Source organism: Theropithecus gelada, chromosome 7b (genome assembly GCF_003255815.1).
Source record: "Theropithecus gelada isolate Dixy chromosome 7b, Tgel_1.0, whole genome shotgun sequence".
NCBI classification, from domain to species: domain Eukaryota; kingdom Metazoa; phylum Chordata; class Mammalia; order Primates; family Cercopithecidae; genus Theropithecus; species Theropithecus gelada.
In genome coordinates, this window is record NC_037675.1 from 71,665,185 (window position 1) to 71,686,208 (window position 21,024).

General features: G+C 39.1%; 1 protein-coding gene across 1 annotated transcript; it reads right to left on the reverse strand.

Moving 5' to 3' along the window:
* On the reverse strand, window positions 1–1,235 carry ADAM21 (ADAM metallopeptidase domain 21; the record flags this gene model as incomplete). Its single annotated transcript, XM_025391142.1, is given in 1 exon segment — window positions 1–1,235. A coding segment is annotated over 1 exon segment (1,158 nt), but the record flags the coding sequence as incomplete, so codon positions are not given.
* Between the last annotated feature and the right edge of the window lie 19,789 nt (window positions 1,236–21,024).

The window sequence follows — 21,024 nt, forward strand, 5'->3', positions numbered from 1 at the left end:
GGTCTTCATAAAATCAGCATAACTGCAATTGGTGAATTTCTCTGCTGGCACTCTAAAAGTACACATGATACAACCTCTTTCCCCACAAAAACAGAATTCTTCATCATGCTGCATACCCAAAGAATGATGTAACTCATGGGCCACAGTGTTGGCAAAAAGAGACCAGGTATCTCCTTGAAAATTATCAACTACACAATCAATAGGTGGACGACATATTCCTGCAATGTAGGCTAGACCAAGTATACTTATAAGTGAATTTTTTATGAACATATGTGCAGCATCATGCTGTAATTGGGAAAGACTGATTAGTTTCCATTGAGAGAAATCGTTCAGGACCTGTTCTATGCTTGTCATTGGGAAAATATTTCCTTGATTCCAAATTTCAATTCCAATCAACATTATATAAGTACATAACTGCTAACACATGGAATCCACCATGCTGACAACAAGAAATACATCCTCTTGTGCCTTTGAGATGTTGCTTTGAGAGTAAATGAAGAAATCATGGTTCACCACAACAACTAGCTCCAGAAACCATGCATGGGTCCACCAGTCACCAGCAGATTTTGGTTCCAGAGCTGAGTTTTCAGCCTCTTCAAATCCCAACTGTTGGCGTGCTACTTCCTTCTCTGTTAAGCCACATCTCATAGCTGGGAATTGTGTCTCATTACTGTTTATCTTATAAACCAGGTGTTCAAATGTGGCAGAGTGCCTGATGGGTTCAATTTCATGAGTGAGGCCATTTATTTGTAATACCCCTCGAAAGCCCCCAAAACAAGCACTGAACACAGCCAGAGACTCAGGGACCCCCTCCACGTAACCATGATAGTAACAGTCATCTGGGATGAAGGGCTGATCCTCCAGGAGGGCACGCTCATCTGTGTAGGTGAACACTGGGAGGTGTCTAGAAACCAAGAGCTTCTTGACCTTCATGTGAACAACGTGTCTCTTTCCCCCAAGCCGCAGACTATAGGAGAGCCATCCAGGAGCCTTTGCACTTCTGCCCCTGCTGATCACCTTCAAGGGGATCACCACTTCTGGGGAAGTGAAATGCTGGGAGGGCCCAGCCTGACAGTAGCCAGAAATGGACAAAAACACCCCAAGCCAGAGCAGCAGAAGAGCGACCCTGATGTACACTAGGGTCCCATCCACTGCCATTATGAAGTTGTCGTCATGGAGCCATCTGTCCAGAGCAGAAGAGGACAAGGTGTGAGGCACTTCTGGTCTGGCTCCTCCCTCTAAGCTGCTCAGGATGCAGGGCTGACCCTATGGATCTGTGTCCTGGCAGAGTTAGATCAGAACTGCAGTGCTGGAAGTAAAAATAAAAAGATGGGTTGGAAAGGTGATAAGTAAGGAAATCAGGAGAGAAAAAGAATGGAGTGGTAAAAAACTGGTTGATGAATCAAGAAAATGCTTTGGATTTGCTTTTAGTAAATAAGGGTGGGAAGTTAGGGGGTACAGAAAAGACAACATTGGCCACGTGGTAATAATAGTTGAAGTTGGAAGACGGGTACTTAAATAGTTATCTCAGTCTTTACAGGCAGTATGAAAATGTCCATAATAAAAAGTAAAAGCAAAAGTAAAGAAACTTAAGAGTAGGGTGACTCTATATCTCAATTTGTCCAAGATAATATTAGTTTATACCTGTTGCCCTTGCAATAACTATTGATAGTGTCTCCTTTGACTGTCCCAACTGGAAACATCAAAAACAATCACAATTCTGTGTCAAGTTGCATCAGTCTTATGATTTACTTTAGTTTCTTTATCTCAAAGTTATTTACTATTCCTCATTGTATTCATCTTTACTCATAACTTCATTAGACTGAAAGATTCTTGACTGCATGGTTTATGATTTTCTTTCATTTTAGTATCCTCTGTAATGCCTCATAGAGCTCTATGTACAATGAAAAGTGGAAAGAGGGAGGAGGAATTGTGAAATGTCTTGGATTGTAAGTGAATGCTACTAAAATGTATTCATATTGTAGTATAATTTTTAGAAAAGAAAAAAAATTCAGGAAACATTGACATGATTTAAGGTAAGGAGAGAATACTGTTGCTCTCTCCAGTTAGCCATAGGAGAAACCCAAAGACAAAAGCAAAAGCTTTCAGAAGAGAAAATGAGAATCTGTGCAGTTTAAAGGTCTTGGGAAAAGGAACTCTTGTCTTATTAGGGCAAAACCGTTGGAGAGTCTGGCATTTTAGGATTGCCAGGGAAGAGTCCCAATGTTTGCTCAAATATATTTACCAAGAGTTTTTGAAAGTAGGGAATTTCTGCACCTGTCATACAGTCTGGCTGGCAATACTTATCTATTTCTTTTTCTATTTATTAAACAAGTCTTTATGTGTTTGGAGCATACAAAGTGCAGGACATTGTTCTAGATATTAGAGAAAGAAAATCAAAATACAGAGCATTAAATAAATTACTAATTTAGTGAAGAAACTTGTGGCAGGAGCAAGAATAAGCTTCAGGAGGTCTATAATATTGTATTCGATATTTTATATATTTCATGACTTTTTTTTTTTTTGCTGAGGAGAGTGTCCGTCCATATATTTCATCATAGTCTCAAATGACTGTCAAAAGTGAGGCTAATAAGCACTGAGCATGTGTAGAAACAAACAAAAAACAGATAATTATAATATGATCAAAACCAGATAACAAAGTTTATGCTTCAGGGATCCTCATTGTACAGACCTCTATAAAGACCTTGTAAGGGGCTCAGCAATGGACTTTATGAAAGTCATATAATTATAAGTAATCAAAATTAGTCACTATACAAGAAAAATCTCAAACACCCTGAAATATTACATTGCACACATAAAAGACTTAATAAAGGTTTTCTAAAATTTGACAATAGTAAATTTAATTATTTATCTCATTACCAATAACAAGCTGTGAAGCTGAATTTTCTTTTCTAAACTATTAATAATACAAACTAAATTTCTATTAAACATACTAAGGAAAGGCAAATGCCTTTCAGTTCTTGCTATAGAAATTATAACAACAAAATAATTCTCTTAAGGGAGGCAATTAAATAAGAAGCAATTTGAAAACTGTAGGGAAAAGGTATCATGGAAGTGAGTCAGGAAGTTGATTAGTATAAATATGAGGGGATTAAATTTTGTGATGTTTATGGCGTTTTCAACCTTTTAATATTTATAATTTGTTGTGGCTTCTTTCTTATGCTAAATAGATCCTCATTTTCATACTTATTTTCTGCAATTGTAACTTGGTATTGTTTTTCTCAAAGTGGGCCCTCATCTTGTAGGTGCATCAGGCCCAAAAACTTAATTTCATCTCTGACTGTGATCAATGTATTGATGAAGGTAGGTGCCATTTCTTATAAGAACAAAAAGGAAAAGCATTTAAATCAAGCTAATCTAAGAAGACTTACATAGAAGATATACAAATGAACATGCCTGACCCAACACCAATCATCTCCTGGATTTTGAATCCATTTCTAATCAATGCTTTCTTTGCCCTGATTCAAGTTTCCTTATATGCTCTTCTTATAACTTCCCTTGTGCTTTCCAGAGTCTTCCTTTAAAGACAAAAGGAGGGAGAGAAAGAGGGAGAGAGACAGGCAGAGAGAGAGAGAAAGAGCGAGAGAGAGAATGAACCAACTCCATCCTGAACCTCTTCACAGAAAGCTCCCTACATCTACTTACCTTATTAAACCTGAGCTTTATTAGAATTTACTGCTTGCCTAAAGGCTTCCTCTTGAGAAACCCCATCCTCAGAAATCACATGTACCACAAAATCCAGAGTTCCTGTTCCCCACAGCCCACAACATCAACACCAAATCATTTATCCTGCAATATCTGACTACACTATTTTTTAGATTTCTCTTATCACTCTTGGACAAAATTCAAAGGCTTTGGCCCCTGACTAATAAAATTACTCTCCACCAAAAATCCTACCCTCATCTTAAAGTACTATCAGCAAGTATATAGACAACCCATCTGAAAACAAGACAGGGTTTTTTAAAGTTGTTTTTTTTTTAACCTCTTCAATTCGTCTTCAGTGTAATTCAGCCTACTCACTCAGTGTAACTCAGCCTACCTACTCAGTCACAATGTATACCTTGTCAACACACAAAAAATTTCATATACCCTAAGCAATTTACCAACAATTTTAGTTCTCCCAGGTCTCCCTTACTCCTGCTATACCTATTTCTCAAACTCAAAGAGAACTCACTTTTTTCTTTCATTGTCTCCCATCTCACTCAATGTTCTTGTCTTCCAATCCACTCGAGTTCTGCTACCAGTTTCATCCCTTCAAGCACTGTATGCCAAAATCTTTAACTCTCTAAAATCCTAATTATAACACAAAATGTAGGGGGTGGGATGGGCGATGGGCAGGAACTGCATTAATCCTTCACATACTTTTTCCACTCCTACATCAAAGCTACCAATGCTACTCTGGAAAAAAAAAAAAAAAAATCACAAACCAATGTGTTTGTGAAAGGTTTAGAAAGAGAACATAGAAATCAGAACTGAAATGGCTTGTCCTGGACCCCCAGCCTAAGGAATAGACATATAAAATTCAACAGATATGTCAAAACCTCCTATGCCATATTGCTCTTTTCTTTATTCTTCTGGGCATTGCATTCCTTGTTTATGTATCGTGTTCTGAGTTTCCTCAATGTTCTGAGTTTCATCATTTATGTATAGTGCCAGCAGCTGAAAATCCATTCTCATTGTCTCTCAATCACAGTAGAGTTAGTTAACCAAGTACCTTTCCTTTCTAATATAAAGTATTTAAGGTTTTTTCCTTTTCTTGTCCTAGATTGGCTATGTGGATGCTGGAAGATGGGGAAAACTTGTTTCAGTCTGAACATTATCCTTGCCATCAACTTGCCTAAAGAGGTTGGATTCATCTGGGCGGTTTTCATTGCTGCAAGTTAGGCACCTTATTCCACGAGGTGTAAGTAGCATGGAAGAGAAAAGCAAAGTTCATAGACAAAACTTCCAAGAACAAAGGTCTCTGAATTGGGATGAAAATCTAACTGTCGGATTTGCTCTCGGTATTTCTCTTGATATGTTTTCTACTTATTATGGAGTGACAGTTGTTGTGGATGGGAGGATTCAAAATGGGAAGAACTAACCAAAGATATAATGTTGTGGAAAGGACTGATAAACTACACAAACCCGTGTCATATTATTCTTTTCTTGGAGCTCAGCATGAGAGCAGGCAATAACAGGAGAATAACTTCAAAAATATCTGTAAGCCAGATTCATTGTCTTCATTCCTAGGACTTACAGAGACCAAAGCTCCTGAAGTACCATCATTCTACCAGGGATACTGTGAGGTGGTCCCACTCTAAATCCATGTCCTCTAACATCAGTGGACTGTCCAGTGAGCCAACAGCCCACTTATTCATGTGTGATAAACTCTTCCTTTCCCCACAGCTGTTTCAAATTCATCAAGACCCCTCTCTACCCATCTTCCCTCTTATTCCAATGCCCTAATGCACTGTTTTCCTATCTGTCTGTCACTAGTATCTGTCCCATTAGAGTCATGGAAGTAATTCAGCTGGTTATAGCCTGCAGTTGTTTTCCTTAAGGGAATAGAACAGAAACATCAGAAGGCATCCCTAGAAGATCCTTGGCAACTCTTGAACACACAGTGCCAAATATTTGGGTGTAAGTGTGTGTAAGGCCACAATGTCACAATATAAAATGGATTTCTTTCTCAGAAATATGGTGCGTGTGTGTGTGTGTGTGTGTGTGTGTGTATATATATATACCTCCTATGCCATATTGCCCTTTTCGAGCATATATGTGTGTGTGTGTGTGTGTGTGTGTGTATATCTCGAGTGTGTGTGTGTGTGTGTGTATATATATATATATGCCAAATTCAAAGCAAAATGGTTTCTGGGCCTTTCATCATCTGAATCCACCTATATCTACCTCTTCTCTACCTCACTCCCTCTCCAGTCTCAGTGGAAATGTGATCCTCCCCCAGATTCAGGTAGGAACCCCTCATGGTTCCAGGTCATCTCTCCCACATACATAAGGACTGTTTCTATCAATTTTCCCCACACTCAACTGTATCTTCATCTTCTACTACCTTACCTATTCCTTACTGGCAATTGGGGTAACCAGCTCGTTCTGATTTTCCCAGGACTGTCCTGGTTTTAAAACTAAAAGTCCTGTACCCAGCAATCCTCTCAGTCCCAACCAAACTGAAACCAAACTTGATGAATGACTTACCATCAGAAGAAACAGTAGTTTCCATGGCCCTTTCTGTCTAGATGGTTTGTACCACCCTTTATTAATGAACAAAGGTTTGCAGCTGTGACCACAGAACAAAGGGAAATGTAAGCCCTCCCCCTTTTGTCTCTCAGGTGACTAAATTTTAGATTTAGCTGCTTAGCAACAAGGATCTTTAACTTCTTAGAGAAATAATAATAGGCTCTCAAGAATATCTTGCTCTGATCCAACCATTTCTATACTCATTTCCAAATTCAATATGATTGGAATTGGGTGGTCTCCTCACGTCCAGTCTATGTCCCCTGACAGCACAGGTTCGTAATTTTGCTGGTGCCATTGCATTGGTCTAGACTGTCTAATCACTTTTCCCATTGAACTGAATTACAGTAACTTTCTAGGGCAAGATCAAATTCCACTTCCATTATCAAATCTTTCCTAAATAATCCAGAAAACATTAACATCCTATAACTCTCTTTATAACTATAACATGCAACACATTTTTATGTGACAAAATTTATATCCTTGCTATTTTTGTTTTATTTGTGAGTTTTAGATGCTGGAGAGGATGTAGAAAAATAGGAACACTTTTACACTGTTGGTGGGAGTGTAAATTAGTTCAACCATTGTGGAAGATACTGTGGTGACTCCTCAAGGATCTAGAAGTAGAAATACCATTTGACCCAGCAATCCAACTACTGGGTATATACCCAAAGGATTATAAATCATGCTACTATAAAGACACATGCACACATATGTTTATTGCAGGATTGTTCCCAATAGCAAAGACTTGGAACCAACCCAAACACCTATCAATAATAGATGGAATAAAGAAAATGTGACACATATACACCATGGAATACTATGCAGCCATAAAAAAAAGGATGAGTTCATGTCCTTTGCAGGGACTTGGAGGAAGCTGGAAACCATCATTCTTAGCAAACTAACACACAAGAACAGAAAAACAAACACCGCATGTTCTCACTCTAAGTGGGAGTTGAACAATGAGAACACATGGACACAGGAAGGGCAACGTCACACACCAGGACCTGTCGGGGGTTTGGGGGCTAGGGGAGGGAGGGATAGCATAAGGAGAAATACGTAACGTAGATGATGGGTTGATGGGTGCAGCAAACCACCATGGCACATATATACTTATGTAACAAACCTGCACGTTCTGCACATGTATCTCAGAACTTAAAGTATAATAATAATAAAATAAAATTTAAAAAAATAAATAAAAATAAAAAATAAAAAAACAATTATAGTACAATGATTGTAAAGACAAAGAAACAAAACTTGAGTTACTTCAATTCTGTTATTCTTTGTGATAAGATAACATTTTTATTTGTGTTTAGAATTTTAGATTATAGACATATTTCAAAACTGGTAGAGTTGATACTGAAAAAATAAAGACATGGAAATTTTTTATTTTTATTGTGAAATTAGATTCTTATGAATCTCTGCTTATCTTTTGTGTAAAGCTTTTCTTAACTATTTTATTATCTTCAATTTTCATGTTAGCAAAACTTTTGAAGTTAAAATAAATAAAAAATTAATGGATAAATCTGGGTGTACTATCCTTCGAGCGTAAGTATGTGAAGATCAATTTTGTTGAAGTCATGGACAAATCTGTGGAAGTTAAAACTCAAGAAAACAGAAACTGTAATGTCGTGATTTACTTATATGATAGGCTAATATGAAGTAAGTTTTCCTATGTCTTTTAAAAATATATATTAATATATTTAACTAGTATTAATTTATTACCTTTTCACTACCCTATTCTTTTGCTACTACTCTATTCATTTTACTTTTTATTTTTAAAAACTTTTTCCAGTGGTATGATTGTATATGAAAAGGTCAATGAAAAAAAATTCACTCTCTTCCTTTTTTGAAATGGCATCTTTATTTTCATTTATTTATTTTTACTGACATGACCATACAAGGGTCCGTAAAAGAAAATGTTCACTATTTAAAGTTTCCTGGCCATTAATTATTTGTTTCATTTCATGATTATTCCCAAAAATAACTATGCCATGTAGAGGAAGAAAAGTTAAAACATAATCCACCCTATCTGTCAAACACACTAGATAGAACACTGAGGCTTGATCCAAAAATACGTGGAGCTTATTTCCAAGGCAGTTCAGTTAACTTTTTCCCCTCAGCCATCAGGGTTCCCACCTCACCCTCCTCTCTTCTTGCTGCTCAGTCTTTCCATTCCCCTCCTCCTCACTGCCTCACGTAGCTCCTAAGTGCCATTTTAATATGATGGATCCCCTGGTAGTAAAAGTGACTCTGAGGTGAATTCATCAGAAAGGGTTGCACTGGAAACTCAATGAAGGACTCTGCATCACAAACCAAGGGACCTGGAAAGGACAGAAGAGGATGCTTTGTCAGGTGGTCACCTTTCAGAGCAGAGTGCTGGGCTCAATTTCCTGTTGGAGAACTCTGAATGGGTCTGACCTAGATGTTTCCACAAACTCTTCAAAAGGGCAGCCCTGTGAGGCAGAAAGAGAAGAGAGCCAGGGGGATTATGAGGTGGGAGAAGAAAAGAGAGCTTGAACAAAATGCGCCATAAGAAAAGGAAGTGTCTTTTCAGAAATACAATGAGACAAATTCCTCTTTTGCGAATGCTTTCTCATCCTGGGGGTTAAGATGGGGTAATGGGATGCTATATATCCAAACTGGAGCAAAATGACTCAGAAAAAGTAAGTGTTTCTTCATCAAGGATACTCATGGAAATTCAAAAAAAGAAATAAAAACAGGCAATAAATATGTCAGTAAATTATTCAAAATCACTACCATTTTAGAAATATAAAGAATCAAATTGACAAAGATTGAAAATAAACTACCAAGTGTTCGCATCATAGATAAGCAACTCTCTAAAACAGTGTTTTAATTAAATATATAATAGTATACCCTTTGACCAGAAATTTATCCAGTAAGTTAAAAATTCTGTGTTATCAAACATTTCAGGACATAGAAAATAGATTCAAGTAAAAAGAAAATTACTAAACATTACATTATCCCTTATGCTTACCAAAGTGACTGGAAAGATGTATTTTGAAGTAGAAAGAAAATATCTATTCTCTTCTTTCACTCTCCCTTCTCGCTCTCCCACCCCGTCCCCCCATGCATTTCAATCCCAAGGAGGAGCGTCTATGTTTTGTCAACTTCTGGAATACTGTCTGGGCTACCGTTGGCAGCCATTGCGTATTAGAAAGGCAGATCACTTGGACTCGGGAAGGGGAACATCACACACCGGGGCCTATCATGGAGAGGGGGGAGGGGGGAGGGATTGCACTGGGAGTTATACCTGATGTAAATGACGAATTGATGGGTGCTGATGAGTTGATGGGTGTAGCACACCAACATGGCACAAGTATACATATGTAACAAACCTGCACGTTATGCATATGTACCCTAGAACTCAAAGTATAATAATAATAAAAAAATAAAATAAAAACTTTCAAAAACATAAAGTGAAAATAAAAAAATAAAATAAATAAAAAAAGAAAGGCCTATGTGACTCCCCCTCTCTTGCTTCCTAACGCCCCCATGTGGTAGGATTGGCAAACTTAATCCAGGCCCGCTTGGACTAAAACACTTAGTAGTTAACTTAATCTCTCCTTTGTACTGAAAATTGGTAAGGCCTCCGGTATCCTGTGGTGAGTCAGAGAACGGATGAGCCCAAGAAATGGAATTAGGCCTGGGGAGAGGTGGAAACTGCTACGTTTCTAGGCAACAGGTGCCTTGGCTTTCCCTCAGGTATCTAAAGTCCAAGCTGTCTAAACCACAAAGGGAGGGGAGGACAACTCTAAATCCAACCAATTGGCCCGGCACGGTGGCTCAAGCCTGTAATCCCAACACTTTGGGAGATCGAGGCGGGCGGATCACGAGGTCAGGAGATCAAGACCATCCTGGCCAACATGGTGAAACCCCGTCTTTACTAAAAATGCAAAAATTAGCAGGGCATGGCCATGCACTCCGGTAGTCCCAGCTACTCAGGAGGCTGAGGCAGGAGGATGGCGTGAACCCAGCAGGCAGAGCTTGCAGTGAGCCAAGATGGCACCACTGCACTCCAGCCTGGGCCACAGAGAGAGACTCTGTCAAAATAAATAAATAAATAAAATCCAATCAACTGCTTCAGGGTAGAAGGAAATAAAAGTTCAAGCAGTGGAGGCTTTTAGGGTGAGGAGACATTTTCTACTGAATCCTTTTGTAACTAGACTTTGTTCAAAGGGCAATGAAAAATGATAGTAAAAAAAACTTTTTGTTTATCCTGGACTTTTTGTTTTTCTTATTTTGATCCAAGCACCATGGCTTCCTCCACTCAGGTTTTTGCCTTGTGTAAAGCTAAACCCTTTCCTGGCTTATCAGTTGTCACATGGCATAAGCCCATCTGGTAAGAGTACTGCATTCCTCTGTCCATAGTATCTTATCAGGAGAAAAACATATGCACACAAAGAGAAGATGTTTCCTTGGAACTATGTACCATGTGAGAAATACCGACACAAACTGCAACGCTAAAGTCTGGAAAATCTGTTCAAGTAAAAAGCACCTATAAAGAAGCCACTGAGGGCTGGGCGCAGTGTCTCGAGCCTGTAATTCCAGCACTTTGGGAGGCCCAGGTGGGTGGATCACCTGAGGTTAGGAGTTTATGACCAGCCTGGCAAACATGGAGAAATCCTGTCTCTACTAACAATACGAAAACTAGGCGAGTGTCGTGGCGTGTGCCTGTAATCCCAGCTACTCGGGAGGCTGAGACAGGAGAATCACTTGAACCTGGGAGGCGGAGGTTGCAGTAAGTCAGGATTGTGCCACTGCACTCCACCCTGGGTGACAGAGCAAGACTGTCGCAAAAGAAAAACGAAAAAGAAGCCACTTAAGATGAGAGGTTGAGAACCCTTGTGGAATAGGAAGTAGGAATATGAATAGATCAACATATAGTACATAATAAGAGATGTCATAATATTAATACTAATATTGCTAATAGTAAAATAAACAATCTTAAAGTATATTGGGCTTTGGATACTAAAATTTGATCACTGTCAGAAGACTGGTTACAGGTCAAACTAGTGGTGCTTTTCTGACTTTTCCCCTTTTCTTGAGTGGAGAAGGCTTTTCTAGGGCACAAGTCGGGTAGCTAATAACAGAGTAGGATGACTGGTGCAGGATCTGCTCAAGTGGAATGCTTAGTTTTGAATGTAAAAAGCAGAAACATCAATGTTGTCAACAAATGCAAATTCTAGGAAGTATCAAAATACGAAAACTCAGAAAGTTACATGTGTGTTCAACTCAAAGTGGTCAATTTTTGGTTTATAATGAAAAACAAAGACAAAGGTCAGACTCTGAGTACAATCTAGATTCAAAAACAAGGAAATGGACAAAATAATAGAGGGTCAAGGTAATTGCTTAGAACAGGAAGTGCTAGAGATTCTTCTTAGAGGATCAAAGTCAGTGATTCCTGGATAGATCAGTGTAGTTTAAAGTTCTGTGAAACAAACACCAGTTCTCTAATGGCCTTTCTAGTGTACTTGTTTAAAAATAACAGAATAAATGATAAGAAAAAACAAAATTTGGAAAACTGCACTTCCATATTTGGCACTATGGCAGACATCGTGTCCAGTTCCTAGCTCATGCAGCAAAATAATTCAAAATTCTACGTAAATTTTTTTCACCCTCCCAATATTTTAATTCAATTTTAATATAAAATATTGGGAGGGTGAAAAAAATTATGTGCTATGATAAAGTAAGGGAAATTCTTACTTTTTTCAAAAGGATTTTAATGTTCTGTTTTTCAAAGGAAATTCTCACTTTTATTCCAAAAGTGGAATAAAAGCAGGAACCCAGAAAGGAAAGCGCCCCTGAAGTTGGTACCTCCTCTGAGGTATCTGTCCATCCCTGGTGAAATTGAGCTGATATTTTGATGACTGCATGAAATGATGGGAACGGTAGGCAATGTCTCGGCTTTGCCAAAGAGGAGATGTTGTTAGGAGAGCCATAGGATAAAAACAGGGTAAACGAAAAGAAAATATAACCTACAGATGAGGATAACAAGGATAACCGCCTTTTACCTTTGATGGTGGTAGAAGAGGAGACAAATTCCCTGTGTTTCCCTACACATAAGTTAAACTTTGTGCCATTCAGGGGAATAAATTGATACCACTTATATGGCACTAAAAACTTTGAGCAATATCTATTTTGAGGGGATATTGAGTTGTGATATTTTCAAAGCATGGACGTAAAAACATGCAAACTCTCTCTGGAAAAATACATTTTCAACTTAGGGCTCATAAAATTCCCACTTGAGTTTTTGAACATTACAAAATACAGAAGGAAACAAAGTCTCATGGATAAGTCAACAATAAAAACAAAAGCAGAATGAAACAAATAATTCTGCTGCTCGTATTATCAGGCAGAATATTATAAAACTTGGTTTTATAATTTCAACAAGAGAGTATTGGAGGTATTAGAAACAAACAATAACAATGGCTAGACAGTTTTTTTGAAAACCAAATAGAACTTGAATTGTACATATATGATCATATGTACATTTAAATAATATATAAATATATATAAATTCAATTTACACAGAAACAAAAAAATGAAAATGTGTAATGGCAGATTATATACAACTAAAAACAAAATTAGTAAACTGACACATAGTTTTGTTTTTGGTTTTTTTTTTGACACTTTTTTTTTTTTGAGACAGAATCTCACTCTGTCTCCCAGGCTGGAGTGCAGCAGCATGATCTCAGCTCACTACAATCTCTGCCTCTCGGGTTCAAATGATTCTTGTGCTTCAGCCTCCCAAGTAGCTGGGATTACAGGTGTATGCTACCATGCCCAGCTAGTTTTTGTGTTTTTAGTAGACATGGGGTTTCATCATGTTGGCCAGGCTGGTCTCCTGACCTCAAGTGATCCACTCGCCTCAGCCTCCCAAAGTGCTGAGATTACAGGCGTGAGCCACCATGCCTGGCCCTGACACGTGGTTCTAAGGAAATTATACAGTATAGAGAAAAGACAGGCAAAGAGATAAAAAATGCAAGATAGGTGAAAAATCCTTAGACATTAGAGTAAGATCTATCTTACATCTAATCAAAGTTTCAGGACAGAATTGATGAAGACAACAGTCCTAGATATGAAGGCTGAAAGTTTTCCAGATTGATGAGAGACAAGATTCTACAGATTTAAGGTTTCCAAACCCCAAAATGGGTAAATTAAAGATCTTCTGTACCCAAACAAATTATAATGCACTACAGAAAAGCAAAGAAAAGAAGAAGCTAACAGGAAAGGAAGATTAGATAAATGTTAATTTTACAGTTGAATTCTCAACAACAATGGTACTGTCAAGAACAGTAAAATCATACTTTCAAAATCTGAAATGCAAGCCTAGAATTGAGTGCCTAGGACAATAAACTCTCACTTTAAAAAAGGAAAAGGTGGTGAAATAAAACCTTTTCAGACAAACAAAAATAAACAATTTACTACCAACAGACTATCAGTGAAAGGATTCTAAAGGGCATATTTCACACACACACAAAATTGAACCCATTATGATGTAATATTGGAGAAGGAAGAAAGTAGTAAACACGGCCTGGCACAGTGGCTCACGCCTGTAATCTCAGCACTTTGGGAGGCCGAGGCAGGTGGATCACTTGAAGTCAGGAGTTCAAGACCAGCCTGGCCAACATGGTGAAACCCTGTCTTTACTAAAAATGCAAAAATTAGCCAAGCGTGGTGGCAGGTGCCTGTAATCCCAGTTACTTGGGAGGATGAGGCAGGAGAATCGCTTGAACCCGGTAGGTGGAGGTTGCAGTGAGCCAAGGTTGCACCACTGCACTCCAGCCTGGGTAACAGAGTGAGACTCTGTCTCAAAAAAAAAAAAAAAAAAAAAAAAAGAAGAAGAAGGAAAATGGTAAACACAAGAATCAATCTAAATAAAGATTGGCTGTAGAAGACAATAATATTAATAATATCTAATAGGGAGATAAAAAAATTAGAAAGATAAAACTGATATTCTGAGAAACCTTTATGTAAGTTAGGAGAAATCAGAATTAAAATCTTCTAATGTCCTTATATTATTTTAAAAGTGGCTAAAGATGTTGTTGCAGATGTTAACGTTACCTTTCAATATTTATGGTTCTCTTCTCCTTTGGGGCATGCAGGTTCCTGGACTTCCTTGCCTACTTGGAAGTTAGCCTTGCCTAAAAACTAGCTTTGATCAATGAGGCGTGAAAGTGTCACATGCCAGAGAGTATTTTAAGACCTAGTTTGAGTAACCATTCTCTTTCACTGCCACATTTACCAGAGCCTGGCACTATTCCTGTTGAGCCTTCATAGCCTGTAATCCAGGGTGAAATCTTGGATGAAATCTAATTCCTTCTGAAAACTCAGGGTTATTCATGTGACAGTATAACTTGCCTTATCCCAACAGAAACAAGCATTGGTATGGGAAGGAGTGAAGAAATGTATATTGAAGGTGAGAAAGATGTAATGCCAAATTAATTGGTGAGATGTAATCTGTCAGAACTTGGGAGTCATATTATGTACCCAATAAAGATATATGTAGCTCTAGAGGAAGAGGATGGAAAAAAAAAAAACTTTACTAGTGAGTGTTGGGAATAAAAAGAGATTTAATTGGAGTTAGAGTTCCACATGTTTCACCTCAGAATCTTGGCGGGAGGGAAAAGGCACTTCTTACTTGGTAGCAAGAGAAAAATGAGACAGAAGCATTGTTGTTGGCTGCATTTGGCCATTTCCAAGTTCAGTAAGGAATTTGTTTGTTTGCAAACAGGAATAAAAACAAAGAGAGAGAATACAAAAATCCATGAGCTTTCAAGGATAGAAAACTAGTTCACCACCCCAAAAAGTAAAACATAAATATAAGAAAATCTTTGAGTAGCAAAGGCCAATTACAACTCAGCCTTAAGGCAGAGGTCAAGCAGTATAGACATTATAGCTTTGTGAGAACCACCAGATGGATTAAGGAGGGATCTCGGGGTGATATGGTTTGGCTGTGTCCTCATCCAAATCTCAACTTGAATTGTATCTCCCAGAATTCGCACATGTTGTAGGAGGGACCCAGGGATAGGTAATCGAATCATGGAGGCCAGTCTTTCCCATGCTATTCTCATGATAGTAATTAAGTCTCACAAGATCTGGTGGGTTTATCAGGGGTTTCTGCTTTTGCTTCTTCCTCATTTTTCTCTTGCTGCCACCATGTAAGAAGTGCCTTTCCCCTCCTGCCATGATTCTGAGGTGGAACATGTGGAACTCTAATTCCAGTTAAATCTCTTTTTGTTCCCAGTTTCAGTTATGTCTTTATCAGCAGCGTGAAAATGGACTAACACAGTAAATTGATACCAGTAGAGTGGGGCATTGCTGAAAAGATACCTGAAAATGTGGAAGCAACTTTGGACCTGGGTAACAGGCAGAGGTTGGAACAGTTTGGAGGGCTCAGAAGAAGACAGGAAAATGTGGGAAAGTGTGGAACTCTCTGGAAACTTGTTGAATGGCTTTGCCCAAAATGCTGATGGCAATATGGATAGTAAGGTCCAGGCTGAGGTGGTCTCAGATGGAGATGAGGAACTTGTTGGGAACTGAAGCAAATGTGACTCTTGTTATGTTTTAGTAAAGAGACTGGCAGCATTTTGCCCCTGCCCTAGAGATTTGTGGAACTTTGAACTTGAGAAAGGTGATTTAGGGTATCTGGCAGAAAAAACTTATCAGCAGCAAAGCATTCAAGAGGTGACTTGGGTGCTGTTAAAGGAATTCAGTTTTATAAGAGAAGGAGAGCATAAAAGTTTGGAAAACTTGCAGCCTGACTATGCAAAAGAAAAGAAAAACCCATTTTCTGGGGAGAAATTCAAGCCAACTGCAGAAATTTGCATAAGTAGCAAGGAGTCTAATGTTAATTCCCACAACCATGGGGAAAATGTCTCCAGGCCATGTCAGAGACCTTCACAGCAGCCTCTCCCATCACAGACCCAGAGGCCCAGGAGGAAAAAGTGGTTTTTGTGGGCTGGGCCCAGGGTCCCTGTGCTGTGCGCAGCCTAGGGACTTGGTGCCCTGTGTCCCAGACACTCCAACCATGGCTGAAAGGGACCAATGTACAGCTTGGGCTGTGGCTTCAAAGGATGGAAGCCCCAAGTCTTGGCATCTTCCATGTGGTATTGAGCCTGCAGGAGCATAGAAGTCAAGAACTGAGGTTTGGGAACTTCTGCCTAGATTTCAAAAGATGTATGGAAATACCTGGATACTCAGGCAAAAGTTTGCTGCAGGGGTGGGGCCCTCATGGAGAAACTCTGCTAGGGCAGTCCGGAAGGGAAATGTGAGGTCGGAGCCTCCACACAGAGTCCCTACTGGGGCACTGCCTAGTGGAGCTGTGAGAAGAGGGCCACCATCCTCCAGAGCCCAGAATGGTAGATCCACCTACAGCTTGCACTGTGCACCTAGAAAAGCTGCAGACACTCAATGCCAGCCCAGGAAAGCAGCTGGGAGGGAGGCTGCACCTTGCAAAGCCACAGAAGCAGAGCTGCCCAAGACCATGGGAACCCACCTCTTGCATCAGCGTGACCTGTATGTGAGACATAGAGTCAAAGGAGATCATTTTGGAGCTTTAAAATTTGACTGCCCCACTGGATTTTAGACTTGCATAAACACTGTAACCCCTTTGTTTTGGCCAATTTCTCCCATTTGAAACAGTCGTATTTACCCAATACCTGTACCCCCATTGTATCTAGGAAGTAACTAGCTTGCTTTTGATTTTACAGGCTCATAGGCAGAAGGGATTTTCCTTGTGTTGGATGAGACATTGGACTGTGGACTTTTGGGTTAATGCTGAAATGAGTTAGGAATTTGGGAGACTGTTGGGAAGGCATGACTGGTTTTAAAATGTGAGGACATGAGATTTGGAGGGGGAGGGGGCAGAATAATGTGGTTTGATTGTGTCCCCATTGAAATCTCAACTTGAATTGTATCTCCCAGAATTCCCACGTGTTGTGAGAGGGACTCATGACTCATGGGGGCCAGTCTTTCCCATGCTATTCTCGTGATAGTGATTAAGATTTACAGGATCTGATGGGTTTATCAGGGGTTTCCGCCTTTGCTTCTTCCTCATTTTTCTCTTGCCGCTGCCATGTAAGAAGTACCTTTCACCTCCCACCATGATTCTGAGGCCTCCCCAGCCACGTGGAACTGTAAGTCCAATTAAGCTTCTTTTTGTTCCCAGTTTCAGATATGTCTTTATCAGCAGCACAAAAATGGACTAATACACAGGGCAAAAAGCCAAAGTTAAGGGTGTGGTACCCAATGAACTGCTTCATTCAATAAAATAACTCATGATAAAGAGCCTAAGGGTGAGTCTTTCCTGGTGACAGCTAATAGCTGAGAAGGCTGCATAGCCCACATATAGCTCTGTTGTCCTCTATTTCAGATGAGGCCAACAAGGATAATAAAAAAGGAATAACTTTTCAGAATGTAGAGTCAGGGCCACAGAGAATAATGGAAAAATAATTCCCTCCACCCACTAGAGAGGAGGTTTAATCAAGGTATATCCACACAAACTTCCCATCCCCGCAAGGATAGAGGTCTTAACAATACTCACCAACTGGAATTTCAATTGTTATGTACCAGTGATTGTTACAGATCACAGAGTTTTTCTTTTCCAAGTGGAAGTGTTTTTCTGGTTATGCTATATTGTTTTGTCATTGTATATTGGGTGCTTGTAATCAATCCAATCTGTCTTTTTGGCTCAACAGGCTTATATCAAGAGTAACTAGGCCAAGCATGGGGGGTCACACCTATAATCTGAACACTTTGGGAGACCAAGGTAGGAAGCTTGCTTGAGCGTAGGAGTTTGAGACCAGCCTGGGCAACATAGCAAGACCCCATCTCTAAAAAAAAGTGAATTAGCCAGACATAGTGGCTCATGCATGTAGTCCCAGCTACTCAGGAGGCTGAGGTGAGAGGATCAGGCTGCAGTGGGTCATGACCATGTAACTGCACTCCAGCCTGAGTGACAAATGAGACCTTGTCTCAAAAAACAAACACACACCACATCAAGATCTGATGTAGAAACTATTGTGCATCCGCTCTACTCCAAAATATAGAGGAAACCTGACTCGAAGCTAAACTTCTATCTAGATGGGATTTTGGGGTTGCCTTTTTCGAGGTGAGTGTTCTGCATGGGAGAAGGTGACTCAAAACTTTGGTGAGCAGAATGGCATCTTCTGTGGTAGACATTACATCTCTTCACCAATATTTCAAGTTTTCTTCTCCTTCCACTCACACAAGAAGATTGAACTTCCCTGCTCCCATGAATTTGGGTGTTATCATGGAACTTTTGTTCAATGAAATTTGAGCAGAAGTGACGTAAGTCTCTTGTAGGCAGACACACTGAAGTGCCACTGCAAACTGTCTGTTCTCTCTTTCTGCTGCTACAACTGGTGACGCTCCCACATGCTGGATCCTCCTTCCGCCTGTATATTATAGAGGAACAATGGGAACCTTTGTTGGTCTAAGCCACTGAGAATTTGAAATTGTTTTTTCCCAGTACATAATATAGCCTATCCTAATAAATACTGGTATACAAGTTAAAATACACAGGGAAGTAACTTAAAAGGATATAGAACATAATTCCAAATGCTTAGAGAAGAAAGGGAATTTAAAAATTTAAAGAGCAATCAAGAAGGAGGCATAATAGAAGAAAATGAATGCAGAGAGCAATATGTAAAGAACAGCAAATAATATGGTAGAAATAAATTTAAATATATTATTCTGACTTTATAAGGTCAGAATCATAAGTCACCTGCAAATACCAGTGACTTATGGAATCCAAGGTTTATTTCTCACATCACACGGTAGTCTTCGGTTAGCTTTAGCTATCAATCTGGGACACAATGAAAGAGCAGTCTCAGTATGGAATACTGCAGGTATTGTGGCAGAGAACAACTCTGCTTTTGAATGTTGATTCAAAAGCCTCTACTCAGGCCAGGCATGGTGGCTCACGCCTGTAATCTCAGCACTTTGGGAGGCTGGGGTGGGCAGATCCCCTGAGGTCAGGAGTTCGAGACCAGCCTGGCCAACATGGTGAAACCTCATCTCTACTAAAAATACAAAAATTAGCTGGGCATGGTGCTGGGCACCTGTAATCCCTGCTACTCAGGAGGCTGAGGCAGAAAAATCCCTTGAAACTGGGAGGCAGAGGTTGCAGTGAGCCAAGATCACACCACTGCACTCCAGCCAGGACAACAGAGTGAGACTCCATCTCAAAACAAAGCAAAACAAAAAAACAAAAGCCCTACTCAGAAGTGGAGCATTTACCTCTACTCAGTTTTAATTGGTTAAAAAAAAAAAATCACATGATCAAGCCTATTAATGGGCTTACATGTTAATGGAGCTGGAAGTTTATACTTCAGCAGGGATATAGCAGGGAATAGACTTCGGCAGGGAAGAGGCAGTCCTTGCTAGGAAGGGTCAGTGAATATTTTGATAATAAAAATTTCTACGATACCAAATATAAACAGCAAATAATTACAGCAAATTTTAATAGAAATTGTCTAAACTCTCCAGTTAGAAGTCAAAGATGTCAGACTGGATTAAAAATAATACAACTCTATGCTCTTTGTATGTGCCTCACCTATAAATCTATAACATAGGAACATTGGAAGCATGAAAGTCAAAGCATGGGAAAAATAGACTAGGAAAAAACTAAACAAAGAAATCTGTTGTAGCTATGCTAATATCAGACCAAAAAAAGTGGACTTTAAAGCAAAAAGCTCTTCTAGAGATATAGATGGTCACTGCATAATGATAATAGTTTTAATCCATTATGAAAATATAACAATTCTAAACTTCTATGCATTTAATAACAGCTCAAAATATAGAGACAAATTTACCCTCACAGAGGAAGATTTTAACTAATTCCACATAAGAAATCAAAGAGACATTCCTTACACAAGAATGTAAAGAATCTGAGCAACACAATTAACAAGTTTAATGAAAACTGTATTCAACAGCTGCAGAATGTACATTCTTTTCCAACACAAAATATTTGTGGCAATGCATAAAACTTATCTCAATAAATTTTTTGAGTTAGTATCATACAAAATACTTATCTGACAGCCATAAAAGTAAGTTTAAAAATCAGTTACAAAAAGACAAGTAGAAATCACCCCGTGGGTGTTTGGAAATTTTTAAATGTATTTGTAGGCCAAAAAAATTCATAATGGAAATTAATTCTTAGAATTGAATGGTAAAGAATGTTGCTAAAGTCTCCCTTTGAGCAAAATGGATCATTATATATTCTCAAATAAGCAAAAAGGCTTAGAATTATGAACTAAGAATTCCAGTTTTAGATATTGCGGGAAATTACTGAATGAACTTTTATAAATACTTTATAAAAGAAGGACAGAGATAATCAAGTATTTTATTAAGACAGAAATTGCATGATTACCTGAGAAATCTGTGGGGGAATGAGGAAAACAGAAGAGGTCAAGGGAAGCAAGTCTATAGTTTCAGCTATAGCATTAGCCTGAAATGTCCAGGAGCTCTGAAGTACTGAGGGATCATTCCTACCTGGTGGCAAGGGAGTGAGACTTCTTTTGTACCTCCATATCAGACATCAGGCAGTCATTGTTCACAGGCTGTTACAGACATGAATACATAACTTCCAGACACCTCCTGATGATGTTGCTTCAATCTGCCAAGGGCAATCCTCCTGAGACTATTGCAGGTGTGAGCTGTTAGCAACAGAACCTGTAGCATCTGGAGAATGGGCACGCTGAACCAATGGAAGGAAACCCAGGA